The sequence below is a fragment of the Gadus chalcogrammus genome, chromosome 7, assembly GCF_026213295.1.
Source record: "Gadus chalcogrammus isolate NIFS_2021 chromosome 7, NIFS_Gcha_1.0, whole genome shotgun sequence".
In the NCBI taxonomy this organism is placed as follows: Eukaryota; Metazoa; Chordata; class Actinopteri; order Gadiformes; family Gadidae; genus Gadus; species Gadus chalcogrammus.
Window position 1 is genome coordinate 30,994,619 of NC_079418.1, and position 14,551 is coordinate 31,009,169.

At 53.1% G+C, this 14,551-nt stretch overlaps 1 protein-coding gene across 1 annotated transcript; it reads left to right on the plus strand.

Moving 5' to 3' along the window:
- Positions 1-5,152: 5,152 nt before the first annotated feature.
- Positions 5,153-14,551, plus strand: cchcr1 (coiled-coil alpha-helical rod protein 1). Its single transcript, XM_056594920.1, has 19 exons — positions 5,153-5,325; positions 5,509-5,803; positions 6,178-6,366; positions 6,983-7,100; positions 7,604-7,798; positions 8,309-8,472; positions 8,570-8,684; positions 9,068-9,178; positions 9,756-9,908; positions 10,284-10,394; positions 10,749-10,855; positions 10,941-11,053; positions 11,433-11,505; positions 11,803-11,921; positions 12,195-12,383; positions 12,494-12,583; positions 12,674-12,825; positions 13,525-13,612; positions 13,979-14,551. Exons 1-19 carry the CDS (start codon positions 5,256-5,258, stop codon positions 14,215-14,217), a joined length of 2,691 nt encoding a protein of 896 aa, XP_056450895.1. The 5' UTR covers positions 5,153-5,255; the 3' UTR covers positions 14,218-14,551.

Here is a 14,551-nt window from a genome sequence, read left to right on the forward strand (position 1 = left end):
TTAGTTGAAGGTGTGTAAGTTTGTGTGTCTCTGTTTGTGTGTTGGCTAGTAGAAGGTGTGTGTTGGCGAGTGAAACAGTGTGTTTATGTGTGTGTCTGTGTGTGTGTTAGATTAGGTTATTAAATGATAAACACGATCGATTTCCAACGCAGCCACCTGTTCTACTTTGCTTGGGTTCATCAGACCGCCGACCAATAGAAGAACCCATACAAGATGAGTCACTGGCTGAGGTGTGATGTACGGTATCAGGGTATAGGAATGATACGCGTGTGTGAGAGTCATTAACACGGCATGCAGCAGCCAGTCTATTTCTGATAGTGAAGTGTAAAGGAGACGAGGAGAGATATCAGCATATCACATCGCCACGGAAACACCAAATCAATCGGTAGCGTCGCCAAGTCTCCTTCAGAGACACAGAGCCTGTCCTGAAAGGCATGTGTTTGGAGGTAGATTCAGTGTGTTTGGGGGTAGAACTGCTACTTATTGTAAGTCTCTTTGTATACAAGCGTCTGCTAAACGCCCTGAATGTAAAATGTAATCGCAGCTGCGAAGGATAGCGTACGAAGTCGATGCGTTAACTCAGGGATCACATGTGGTGAGCGAGGGGGCTATAGGGGGAGAAGGGAGCTTCTCAAGGTGATGACAACCTGAACTCTCTCCGGAGACAAAGCAGGCAGGGGAACACACACTGTTTGGGCATTTGTCCTCCTGCTCAAATCAATCCTCCTGCCCAAAGCAGACCCATGAAGCGAAGTTAGCCAGGTTACCAGTGGGGCTCCTCGTGCTAGCAGAACGGCTGCAACCCCCCCCCCCCCACCACCACCTTAGTACCCGGGATCATCCCGGTTTTCCAGATCTAACCCCCAACTCCTCCTGACCGTCGGAAGCCCGCCGTCCTGCAGCATCGCTGTTATCGTGTGGCCTAACAGGCCTCGCCACCAACATATCCCATCTGATATTCTGCGGCCCGAGGAGGTGGCGGAGAGATATCACATCAGATGCCCTTGCGTTGTCAGATCCGGCCGCTCGCCTCTGCGCCCCCCCCCCCCCCCCCCCCCCCCCCCCCCCAACACCAGCCCAAAGCCTCGTCTGCTGCTGCACACCTTACGGGCTACAGCTTCTAGCAACATGCATCAGTCACCATTTCACGCAAAATGGACACGCACAAAAAAAAAAGCCACAGCCCAAAATATTGCAAACGGGCTGCTGTGTTCTGTGTTGCGCCAACATACTCGTGGGAACGTTTGGTGAATAACGAGTGGGGGAAACAGGCAACACGGTGGACTGCGATATGAGGAGGACGAACCTGAGACACATCGGCACGAACACCGTGGATCACCCGATAGAGCAGCGGCCATCTCTACGGCTGATAAAACGACGGGTTAACGCACCTGCTCTCACGCGCGGGTTCTCTTCAGTCCATAGATGTAGTCTCCTCCTCGGTCCGTGTCTCCATCCATTCACTTCAGCACCACGCAGCCTCTCCTCCCAAATCACTACCTCGCTTTACAATCAATGTTTGGATAAGAAAAGACCCGGCGCTGTGAGGGTTTGAGTGAGTGTGTGTGTGTATGTGTGTGAGAGTGAGGGAGTGAGTGTGTGTGTGTGTGTGTGAGAGTGAGTGTGTTTGAGTGTGCGTTGCGCATCCACGACGCCAAGGTCAGGCGCGCCAATGGTTTCGACGGAGCTCCCGCTGCCAGCGCGTTACTAGGCAACCGCGAAGGATGAAACGCCAGTGCGTTGAATTCGTTTTTTTGTTTTTTTTTCATGGACCGAACGTACAGTGGGCGGTGCTTTCTCGTTCCGTTACCAACCAATCAGTGGTCGAGGAGGACCAGTTGGCTGTACCGGAGCTGGAGGCCCCGCCCACTGGTCCTCAGGACGGGTCTAGATGACCGGGTTCCGAGTTAAGGTGTAGGAGATGAACTAGCCAAAGGTTGTAGAGGCAGAAGATGGTAATCATCAACACAGACACCACAACACGGACATCCCGGGCCGCGAGCTCAGCCTTGCAGAGCATCGATCAGAGATCGATCCCTAAATGGTGAAAATACCCAGTGGACGCATGGGGGTCTGATGCAGCGATGGGAGAAGGACAGTGTGAATAGATGATGTTATTTAGATGTAGGTTTCTGGTTCAGGCCTACATGACAGACTTTGTTAACTCCTACAAATCTCTCTCTCTCTCTCTCTCTCTCTCTCTCTCTCTCTCTCTCTCTCTCTCTCTCTCTCTCTCTCTCTCTCTCTCTCTCTCTCTCTCTCTCTCTCTCTCTCTCTCTCTCTCAACCTTATATATATATATATATATATATATATATATATATGTATGTTTATATTGGTCCTCAATATGTATCTCTCTCTATATATCAAGCGCTTTGAGTGCGAGAAAGGCGCTATACAAATGCAATGTATTATTATTATTATATATATAGACAGATCTATGAGTAAATCGATGTATCAACATACATATAGATATACATATTGATTTATCTATGTGTGTGTATAGATTTATAATATATATATAGATGTATATATCATTATAGATTTGTCTAGATGTCTCTGCTGTCTCTCATGCTGCCGAACCCTCCAGCCCTCCCTGGAGGGGGGCATAGGGAGGACTGGCCCCGGGTACAAAGCTCTGCCCCAGGTCTCCCGCCGGCCCCGGGCCCCGGCCCCAGGCCCCGGCCCCAGGCCCCGGCCCCAGGCCCCGGCCCCAGGCCTCAGCCCCAGGCTGCTCTGAGGTGGAGGGAGAGAGAGAGAGAGAGAGAGAGAGAGAGAGAGAGAGAGCGAGAGGAGGGATGGAAGAGCCTCAAGCCGTCTCAGAATAGACCTGGCTCCGAGAGCAGCACTGAGGAGGAACACAGTCTGCTCACATCTCCTCTCCCAGATCTGCCGAAGACTGGAGCAGCGACAGATGCCCCGGGCCAGCGTGTTCCAGAAGGCTCCGAGGAGGACAGCGGCTCCGCAGAGAGACGGAGGCTAGAGTAGGTGGCTCCAGACAGGTTCACGCACGCGCCAGCAGTTCTCTAATCCCCCCACACTCCTCTTATTATGGGATTGCTGATCAAGATCTCATGGGGCCTGATCTATAGATCAACACAATCAATATCAACAGCAGGCAGACAATCAGGCACACTATAGACCATTCTTACTTCTACCGCTGCTTTAACTGTAGAGTAGACGTCTATGTTGTTGTTGCTCTCTTATGGAGCGGAGAGTAACACGATCATTATCAACAGTGTACTATGAGAGGGTGAGGGGTGGTTGAGGGAGAGAATTCAAACGTATTCAGTATTCAAGTGTTCAACCTCCACAGGGTTGCTTCAGCCTTTCATTCAATTATTCATCCTCCCATCAAACCCTTCTCTGCCTCCCTTTACTCCCCCCCTCCTCCTCTCTGCCTCCCTTTACTCCCCCCTCCACCCCCCCCCCCCCCCTGCATCTCCCTCAACTCCTCCCTTACACAGGGGAGGAGTGAGTGAGGGAGGAGGAGGTGTAAGGGAGGAGGAGAGGAGGAGGGGAGGAGTAAGGGAGGAGGAGAGGAGGAGGGGAGGAGTAAGGGAGGAGGAGAGGAGGTGTAAGGGAGGAGGAGAGGAGGAGTAAGGGAGGAGGAGAGGAGGTGTAAGGGAGGAGGAGAGGAGGTGTAAGGGAGGAGGAGAGGAGGGGAGGAGTGAGGGAGGAGGAGAGGAGGAGGGGAGGAGTAAGGGAGGAGGAGAGGAGGTGTAAGGGAGGAGGAGAGGAGGTGTAAGGGAGGAGGAGAGGAGGAGGGGAGGAGTAAGGGAGGAGGAGAGGAGGTGTAAGGGAGGAGGAGATGAGGAGGGGAGGAGTGAGGGAGGAGGAGAGGAGGTGTAAGGGAGGAGGAGCAGGGGAGGTGTAAGGGAGGAGGAGAGGAGGTGTAAGGGAGGAGGAGAGGAGGAGAGGAGGTGTAAGGGAGGAGGAGAGGAGGAGGGGAGGTGTAAGGGAGGAGGAGAGGAGGAGGGGAGGTGTAAGGGAGGAGGAGAGGAGGAGGGGAGGTGTAAGGGAGGAGGAGAGGAGGAGGGGAGGAGGAGAGGAGGAGGGGAGGAGGAGGGGAGGAGGAGAGGAGGTGTAAGGGAGGAGGAGAGGAGGAGGGGAGGTGTCAGGGAGGAGGAGATAGTGGTGAGGGGAACCCCTCCTGGGCACCTCCCTTACAGGAGGATCTGTCTGTTAGCGCGGCGCCAGCTTTGATCTCCTCAACGTTTTGAATGGCCGCCCTCAGCCCGCCACTCAGAGCAGATCAACGCATCCCACGGCGACAATACCATCAAATCACATAAACGGACAGATAACACAGCTAGGGAATAAAACCCCCATGAAAGGCTGGGGTTGTAAAGACAAGCCTATGTTTTTATATTAATCTGGCGTCCACCTGTTCATCTTTAAAGGTAGATTTATGTTGCCCGTTACCTTGAGATTGATGTGGTTTAGTCTCAGTCAATGTCCATTATACACCATAGTTTATGGTTTAATGAAGGACAGAGGTCCTTCCCCTCGTCCTTGTTTAAAGCTCTGGATTTGCTATTTATTGGTATTGAATTATATTTGATACGCAGGGCTTTTTCTATAACTATATTATTATTAAACAAATGTAGTAATTGATATATATGTGTGTGTGTGTGTGTGTGTGTGTGTGTGTGTGTGTGTGTGTGTGTGTGTGTGTGTGTGTGTGTGTGTGTGTGTGTGTGTGTGTGTGTGTGTGTGTGTGTGTGAAAACTGTTGAAGACTCGTATTGCACGGATATAGTGTTGCTTCATCCGTGTAATACGAGTCATCAACATTTTTCACTATTACCATGATGTTCCTTTTTCAATACTAGCAGTTTGCACTTTTAATATTTATTATTTTATAACTTAGATATAGTTTATTATAACCCTAACGCTCCTGCGACGGTCCCAGTGGTGCCTTGCTCAACGGCAGCGGTCGAGCAGATTGGAGTAATCCCCGAACAACCTGTTAACCCCGCAACGTGTTATGATTCATCGTTGCTGTGTTGCTGTTTACGGTTGACATATGTTTCGAGTTCATGATGGGACAACTGGACAAGAACCATGATGATGAAAACCAGCACCGAGCAGGAGGAGGAGGAGTCTGTAACTACGGCAACCAGGAGGGGGTATATCCGCGGGAAGACAAACAGGAAACGCAGCCGCTCAGTGGAACCCGCAACACTTCAGAATGAAACCTCAATTAAACTGTTAATAAAACTCATATAAAACTATTAATTAAGCTTAACCGACATGGAGGAACAGACCGCTGCCGGAGAGAAGCTCAGCGTGCCCACGGACTTCACCGCACCACCTCTCCCCGGTGAGTTACAGGAGTGTACCCGTAGGAAGTCCATCTGTCACCCGTCCTGGTTCTGCAGGAACCAGTACGGTACTACCATCATGTACCGAGCTGGTCGGCCTCAGCATGGGGGTTTCTTCAAACTGCTAAAGTTGGTGAAAGGAGCGTTAAGATTTGCTGTGTAATTCTAACTGTTGTATTCAGGGAACATTCAGAAGGACCTGATGCCGCCGTCCCACTTCACCTCCGCCGTCCAGACGTCCTCGTCCGTCCGCGGGGTCCAGACCTCCGCGTCTGTCCGCGGGGTCCACAACCAGCCGGCCGCGGAGTCTTGGAGCTCCGCCGCCGGTCCCGGGGTCTCAAATCCGGCCGCGGCGTGGCTCGCCGTGTCCCGGGCCCAAGGGGAAGTTCTGGAACTCCGGAAGGAGAACCAAAGGCTGATGATGCTACAGGGAGACTCTTTGAGAGGAAGGAGCCGGTCTACAGACTCCAATGGAAGGTAGCCATCACAATAATCCGGTTATTAACTAGGTTAGAACGATTGTTATCACCATGACGTTTGTCTTGGTGCGCACCTACGCTAAAATGAACACACACACACACACACACACACACACACACACACACACACACACACACACACACACACACACACACACACACACACACACACACACACACACACACACCAGAGAGAATGGTTCACCACTGAACATTACGAAACCCCTCTAAACATTGAACTCAACATATTAGATCCTGGGTTAATGGTATAATAATGGTGCAGTGTTAGCAACTGGGAAATAAGAACGTGTTACTCATTCATTAAACATTTACAACAGTAGGCCTACATTTAAACTGGTTTCCCTCCCCCAGGTTTGTGGAGGGCGGAGGTGGTGGAGGTGGGGGAGGTGAGGGGTGGATGAGGCTGGAGGCGGAGTGGCGTGTGCGGGTGGAGACGCAGCGGGTGGAGGCGGAGAGGCTCCGGGGTCAGCTGGAGGCCCTGAAGGAGAGCGAGGAGAGACAGCGGGGCGAGCTACGAGACAAGGACAGCACCCTCCACAGGTATACACACACACACACGCACACACGCACACACACACACACACACACACACACACACACACACACACACACACACACACACACACACACACACACACACACACACACACACACACACACACACACATAGAGACACACACACACACACACACACACACACACACACACACACACACATAGAGACACACACACATAGACACGCACGCACACACACACACACACATAGAGACACGCACGCACACACGCACACACACACACACACATACACATACACACACACACACACACACACAGAGACACGCACGCACACACACACACACATAGAGACACGCACGCACACGCAGACACACGCACACAAACCAAGCAGACACACACACAAACTACGCACATGGATCGGTACTGTCTAACCCCTACCTGCTCCTTAATGACCTGTCTCTGTACTGTCTAACCCCTACCTGCTCCTTGATGACCTGTCTCTGTACTGTCTAACCCCTACCTGCTCCTTGATGACCTGTCTCTGTACTGTCTAACCCCTGCCTGCTCCTTATTGACATGGTTCTGATTTAGTGTCTGCTCCAGCCTGATGACTGGATGTCCTCTCTGGTCCCTCCTGTAGACAGGGTGCTGAGCTGCAGACCCTACGCTGTGACCTGGGTCAGACCCGGTCCAGGCTGGACCAGGTCAGTCTGGAGCTCCAGCAGAGCCTCCAGGAGAACCAGAAGATATCCTCACAGGTAGCCCCTCATATCAACCAGCTTCAACATCAATCCACTGACCCACTCCTCATATTCCACTGCTGCCACAAGCTTGTTGGTTTCTATATTTACCTAACAAGTGTTGATTCACTATTGGTTTGGGTTAACTATTGGTTTTGGTTCACTAGGGTTTGTTAACTAGTGTTGGGTTCACTAGTGTTGGGTTCACTAGTGTTGGGTTCACTAGGGTTGGGTTCACTAGTGTTGGGTTCACTAGGGTTGGGTTCACTAGGGTTGGGTTCACTAGGGTTGGGTTCACTAGGGTTGGGTTCACTAGGGTTTGTTCACTAGGGTTTGTTCACTAGGGTTGTGTTAACTAGGGTTGGGTTCACTAGGGTTGGTTCACTAGGGTTGGGTTCACTAGGGTTGGTTCACTAGGGTTGGGTTCACTAGGGTGGGTTCACTAGGGTTGGGTTCACTAGGGTTGGGTTCACTAGGGCTGTAATGACCAGATGTTTAACATGACCTTTGTTGGTCCTCAGCTGGTAACCATGGAGAAGGAGTCAGAGGAGGAGATCAGGAGGCTGAGGAAGGAGGAGGCGTGGAGCCGAGAGGAGGCGCACACGCTCCTCCGGGGGGCTGAGAGGAGCAGGGAGGAGGAGGAGGGGGAGGCGAAGAGGAGGAACATCGACCTGACCACCCAGATGGAGAATCTACAGAAAACCCACCAGACAGAGGTCTGTCTGTCTGTCTGTCTGTCTGTCTGTCTGTCTGTCTGTCTGTCTGTCTGTCTGTCTGTCTGTCTGTCTGTCTGTCTGTCTGTCTGTCTGTGGGTGACGGGCTGGTTAACTCTGCCCCCCCCTGTTTGAAGGGGGTCTCTATTAACATGCAAAGTGGGAGGGTCTATCTTTCAGAGAACTTCTAGGTTATATATAAATGACTAGAACATGATTCTCTCCTGTTTAGCCAATAGGATCTCCGTGGGTGTGGTCTACGTGCGATTGGCTCATCTTGGTTTTATGGTTTAGGCAGAGCAAGTATTTTCATAGGCCAAGTTCGTTTGTGGGCGGAGTCAGAATGTTTATGGGTGGGTCTTGGGAAGTCATGGTCATGAATATTCCGTGAGGGCGGAGCCATGATGTTAGTGGGCGGAGCCATGTGGTTAGTGGGCGGAGCCATGCGGTCAGTGGGCGGAGCCACAGTGGTTGTGGGCGTTGCCCTTCACCGGTGTCCTCCTGTCCCTCCAGCGGCAGAGGCTGACCGCGTCCCACGCCACAGAGACGGAGGCTGCGGCGGTCGCTAGGGACCAGCTCCAGAGCAGCCTGGACGCCATGGCAACCCAGATGCTGCAACTACAGAGCCATCTCGGGACGGCGTCGGCCGAGAGAGACGCGCTCAGAGACCAGCTCAGGTACCAGCCCCGCTCCACGCAGACGAGCTGGAAGACGATCGGAGGAAGTTGTTCCTCCCGGGTTCTCATTGGTCGACCTGGTTTTTGTGTTTTCCAGCCAAGCGAGACAAGAGCTGGAGGGCCAGGCGGCCACGCTGCAGAACCTCAGAGGATACATCGGGGAGATGTCCCCCGAGAGGGGGGAGGAGGAGAGGCTGGAGGAGACCGTACAGGTGAGGCCGCTCACTGACTGACTAACAACAGGTCATTCAGGGTTCAGTTAGACCGCTCACTCACTCACTTACTAATCACCGTTCATTCAGGGTTGAGTTAGACCCCCCACTCACTCACTAATCCCAATTCATTCAGAGTTGAGTTAGACCAATCATTAACTAATCCCAATTCATTCAGAGTTGAGTTAGACCACTCACTAACTATTCCCAGTTCATTCAGGGTTCAAGTAACATCCTCAGGAAACCACAGCTTGTCGCTCGCTGGATGTATTGTAGGTCATCTCAGTAGGCCATCTCAGTAGGTCAGCATGTTGCAGATGAAGTGCATTAATATGCGGCACCATATTCACATCCATTATGTTGGTTCTTCCCGGTCGTTGTAGAAGCTCAGCAGGGAGAAGGAAGCCCTGGAGAAGACCGCAGATCTCCTCAGCGTCAGATTGAAGTGTGTCAACGAGATCCTCACCCTGCAGGAGCAGAAAGTCCTCCACAAGGTTCCTCCTCCTCCTCCTCCTCCTCCCCTCCCTCCTCCTCCTCCCTCCTCCTCCCCTTCCTCTTTTGGTCACCATTCCGTGTGGAGAGACCCCGAAGCTTGGTAGACAGAAACGGGACGGACTGAGGGGGTCTTAGTGAGCAGGAGACTAATACTATGAGAGAATAATAATAGTATTTTTCTGAGAAATCTTTAAACATCTCCAAGGAGAGTCTTTGACCTCAACCAGGGCATAACAGGGATCTAGAAGTATCCACTGATTTCCGATGACAACCTCATTAATCAACACTTTGGGGCAGACCGGATACCACAGGATTACAAATTTTAGTTTAACATTCAATCGCTTACATCCTTCTACGCAAGGAATACATCTCCTGTTTATGAGAGGAAGAAAACCTGATGTCATACATGTTCTGCGTTCCGCTAACAAATCGAGAGGTTAGGATTCCTGCTGTGGAACCGGATGTGTCCGACCACCAACGCGTCCCGTATGAAACCACTCCAACCCCATGAGCCCATCCCTCGGTACCAAGCTCGGCTGCCTGACCTCTGACCTCTGACCTCTGCCCCCTCTCCAGACCCTGTCGGACCCCCAGCCGCCCGGCGGCGGCGGTGACGGCGAGGCGATCCGGCTGCTGCGGCTCTGGAGGGAGAAGGTGTACTCGCTGTGTGTCCGTCTGCGGACCCAGGAGCTGGAGCAGAAGAGGGAGAGGGAGCGGGCTCGCTCAGGGGTGAGGAGACACCGGGGAACCCTGGAGAACCACACACACACACACACACACACACACACACACACACACACACACACACACACACACACACACACACACACACACACACACACACACACACACGTGCATTTATGAACACCAACGCTCTGCGTGTCACCCTGTCCACTGCTTGTTCTTCCTGTAGATAGTTCACCGTGGTGACATCTGCAGCTATAGTCTGAGTGGTTCGTCATTTGAACTCAAAAAAAACGAAGAAGGGGACAAGCCTTCTACCGTCAAGTAGAGACGGAAGGAAACCCAAACAATGTTTGCGCGTCGAAATGCAATTACCCCAAACCGAACCCTGACGTCTGACCCCGTCTGTGGCCGGAGCAGGAGAAGGCCCTGCAGGAGGAGGTGCAGCAGGAGCAGCTCCGGGGCACGCTCCTGCAGCACAGTCTGGACGACCGGCTGGCCCAGCTCCGCCTGGAGGAGGTGGCCGCGCAGGTACGCTCCTCGACCAATCACAGCCTCAGCCTGCCCACCTCTTTACCATTTGACACCATAACTCCCAAACCACTAAGCTCCATCACCTCCTAAACATTTAACGCCGTAACCTCATAAGCCTTCAGACCTAAAGTCCCTCCTTAAGGTCCGTTAGTGGCTGAGGGTGGGGGTGGGGGTTGGGGGTGGGGGTTGGGGGGTGTCTACTGTGGGCCGTTGGAGCCCTTTGAGACGGGACCTGGGGTTAGGCAGTAGGACGCACCTGACTTGTGCGTCAGGGCCGGTTCCGGCCAGCAGAGGGCGCTGTCGGCTCCAGCAGAGGAGCTCTGACCGTGCTGCTCTCCCCTCCGTCCCCAGAGCCTGAAGGAGGAGCTGGCCTCGCTGGGCCGGGAGAACGCGGAGCTGAGGGCCTGGAAGCACCGGGCCGGCGCCGACCTGGGGGCGGCGAAGGAGGCGCTCCTGAGGTGAGCGACGTCTTTTTACCGGGGGAGTGGGGGGTCTGGGGGGTTGGGAGGTGAGACGCGCTGTATCACCCTCGTCTCTCCGCAGGTTCGGCGCGGCGTTCGCAGCCCGCGTCGCCGACGTCAACCAGTCCCAGGACCAGCTCAACGCCTTCTCCCAGAGGCTGACCTTCGCCAAGAGGAGGGTCCAGACCATCCAGGGTAGGTCTAGTCCTATTCATCCAGGGTCCAGACCATCAGGGTTACTGGAGACCCGGTGTCTGACTGTAGCTGTCAGGTTACCATAGAGACACAGTGTCTGACTGTAGCTGTCAGGTTACCATAGAGACACGGTGTCTGACTGTAGCTATCAGGTACCCATAGAGATGCAGTGTCTGACTGTAGCTGTCTGACTGTAGCCACACGGTGTCTGACTGTAGCTGTGTGTCTGACTAGCTGTGTGTCTGACTGTAGCTGTCTGACTGTAGCCACACGGTGTCTGACTAGCTGTGTGTCTGACTGTAGCTGTGTGTCTGACTGTAGCTGTCTGTCTGACTGTAGCTGTCTGACTGTAGCCCCGCGGTGTGTCTCTCCTCCTCAGGGTTGCTGGGGCGGAGAGCGGCGCTCCAGAAGCTCCAGCTCAGCTCCAGAGAGGCAGCCCAGGCGGACGACCGGTGAGAACACCGCCGTGTAGTCACGTAGCGCCGCTGTAGCCCAGAGAGACCCGCCGGAGTGGCTCAGAACCGCCAGGAGAGGAGCAGCAACACCAACTCGAGGGCCGCTCCACCCGGTCTCCCAAGGACCACCGGGGAGACTTGAATGGAGCCAGTCGTTCTTTGTGTGTTTTAACAGCACAGACAGTGTTCGAACGCAGACTCTAGTCATCTCCATCCACTCTGTGGTGTGCTGCTCAACAGACTGATCCTCAGTGAGCTGTTCAGCAGACTGATGCTCGGCTGTTCCCCCCTCAGTGTGAGTCGTCTCCAGGCAGAGCTGCATCTGCTGGGCGAGGAGAGAGAGGAACTCAGCCAGGAGCTGAGGAGAACCCCGGACCTCATCGACAAGGCCCTGGCCCAGCTGAGAGAGACATGTAGGACCCCCTCAACCCCATCACCACACCCCCCACATATTATAGACCACCACTACACCCATGAGCACCGCCATCTCCACCAGCACATCCACCATGAAAACCTCCACTACCACCACCTCCATTCCCAACCGCCCCTCCACCCAGGGTTGTCTGCTCATCATCATCTCCTTACTCTCCTCCTCCTCCTCCTTCTCCTCCTCCACTTCTCCTCCTTCTCCTCTTCCTCCTCCTCCACTCCTCCTCCTCCTCCTCCTCCTCCTCCTCCTCCTCCAGTCGGGTGCCAGCTGAAGGAGCAGCAGGAGGAGCTGGATCGGAGCAGAGAGGCCCTGGCCGGGGCCCTCTCTTCCCAGGAGGAGGTGCAGCGGCGGGAGCACGAGACGCAGGCGCGGCTGGAGGAGGCCAAGGCGCGGCTGGAGGAGTTGCACTCCCAGCTCCTCCTGCAGGAGGAGCAGAGCCAGCAGGGTGAGGGCGGGCGGGGTGCGCCATGTAACCTTTTACAAACGAACACACCGTGTAATTATCTAATGTGTGTGTGTGTGTGTGTGTGTGTGTGTGTGTGTGTGTGTGTGCAGCCCTGCGGGAGGCGGAGGCGAGGCTTACGGAGCGTCTGCGGGAGGCGGAGTCTCAGGTGAACACCGCCCGCAGAGAGCACACCAAAGCAGGTGGGTGGAGTCACTCGCCAGGGTCAGGGTCCGCCCCCACCCTCCACGCTGGGCCCTGATTCGCCTGACGCCTCCCCCTCTCCCCGCCAGTGATGTCGCTGCGGCAGCTTGACAGACAGGTGACCCGGGAGCGGGAACAGGGGAGGCGGGACCAGCAGCTCCAGGTCGACCAATCACAGACGGAGATCCAGAACCTGCAAAGACGCCTGAAGGAGACGGAGACGGACAGAAACCTGCTGCTGGTAGGATAGATATACAGCTATAGATATACACAACCTGGTAAGGTAGATATACAGCTATAGATATACATAGCCTGGTAGGATAGATATATAGCTATAGATATACACAACCTGGTAAGGTAGATATACAGCTATAGATTTACACAACCTGGTAGGGTAGATATATAGCTATAGATATACACAACCTGGTAGGATAGATATACAGCTATAGATACACACAACCTGGTAGGGTAGATATACAGCTATAGATATACACAACCTGGTAAGGTAGATATACAGCTATAGATATACACAACCTGGTAGGGTAGATATATAGCTATAGATATACACAACCTGGTAGGGTAGATATACAGCTATAGATATACACAACCTGGTAGGATAGATATACAGCTATAGATATACACAACCTGGTAAGGTAGATATACAGCTATAGATATACACAACCTGGTAGGGTAGATATATAGCTATAGATATACACAACCTGGTAGGATAGATATACAGCTATAGATATACACAACCTGGTAGGGTAGATATACAGCTATAGATATACACAGTTAGTTATACATAACCTGGTAGGATAGATATACAGCTATAGATATACATGACCTGCTGGTAGGATAGAGATACAGTAATAGAATATGAAACAATTTATGAAAAAAAACAATGTGTTGACCTCTGACCTTGGGGTCATGTGACTTCCAGGCCAGCGTCCAGGAGAGGGGTCATGTGACTGAGGTCAGGAGAGCTCGCATGTCATCCAGCCGCCCACGAGACCCCACACACAACACAGGTAACTGACCCACGTGCACACACCCAGGTCACGTGCACACCCCAGGTCACGTGCACACCACAGGTCACGTGACACCACACACAACACAGGTGACTGTCCCACCCTCACACCACAGCTCACGTGCACACCACACGTGCACACCCCAGGTCACGCGCACACCACAGGTCACGTGCACACCCCAGGTCACGTGCACACCACAGGTCACGTGCACACCACTAAAGGAAATGTAATGCAAATCATTATTTGTGTGTGTGTGTGTGTGTGTGTGTGTGTGTGTGTGTGTGTGTGTGTGTGTGTGTGTGTGTGTGTGTGTGTGTGTGTGTGTGTGTGTGTGTGTGTGTGTGTGTGTGTGTGTGTGTGTGTCAGAGACCCTCCTGTCTGTCCTCGGTGACCTCAAGGCCCTGAGCTCCACTGTGGTGGACGGCTCTGAACACGAAGAGGAAGAGGAGGGAGAAGGAGAGGGAGGAAGAGTAAGGAGAGGAGGAGAAAGACAAGGAGGAGAGGAAGTAAGAGTAAGCAGAGGAAGAAGAGAAGGAGGAGAGGGAGGAGGAGGAGGAGGAGGAAGAAAAGGAGGAAGAGAGCCGACCCAGCTCCCGTCTGTCTGACTCCTTCACCCAGGTCTTCCATCCCACCGTTACCACGACGACAACCTCCCGAACGCGTGCCTTAGTTCTGAAAAGAGTTCCAGGGTCCTGGTTCGGCCACAAAACGGTGTTGCCATGTTGCCTCGAGTTCGGCACGTCATAAATAATGCCGAACGTAAAACATTTGATCTGAAATAAGTTCATCAAGCCTTTGAAGTGGTGAGGATGACTGTGACACCTCCACTGTTTTGAACATTATACCAACTAGCTTGTTTGTATAATGGATGTTTGATGTATTTTTCCTGTGACAACAAATATTTTGTGTTTTATCTTCTTAATGAAAATAAAGCGTAAT

What these genes read in the sequence shown, in the direction of transcription:
- cchcr1 (XM_056594920.1), top strand. Translation starts at nt 5,256, where the DNA reads ATGGAGGAACAGACCGCTGCCGGAGAGAAGCTCAGCGTGCCCACGGAC. An exon ending in CACCGCACCACCTCTCCCCG is followed by an intron (nt 5,326 to 5,508) that starts GTGAGTTACAGG and finishes TGTTGTATTCAG; the next exon opens with GGAACATTCAGAAGGACCTG. An exon ending in AAGGACAGCACCCTCCACAG is followed by an intron (nt 6,367 to 6,982) that starts GTATACACACAC and finishes TCCCTCCTGTAG; the next exon opens with ACAGGGTGCTGAGCTGCAGA.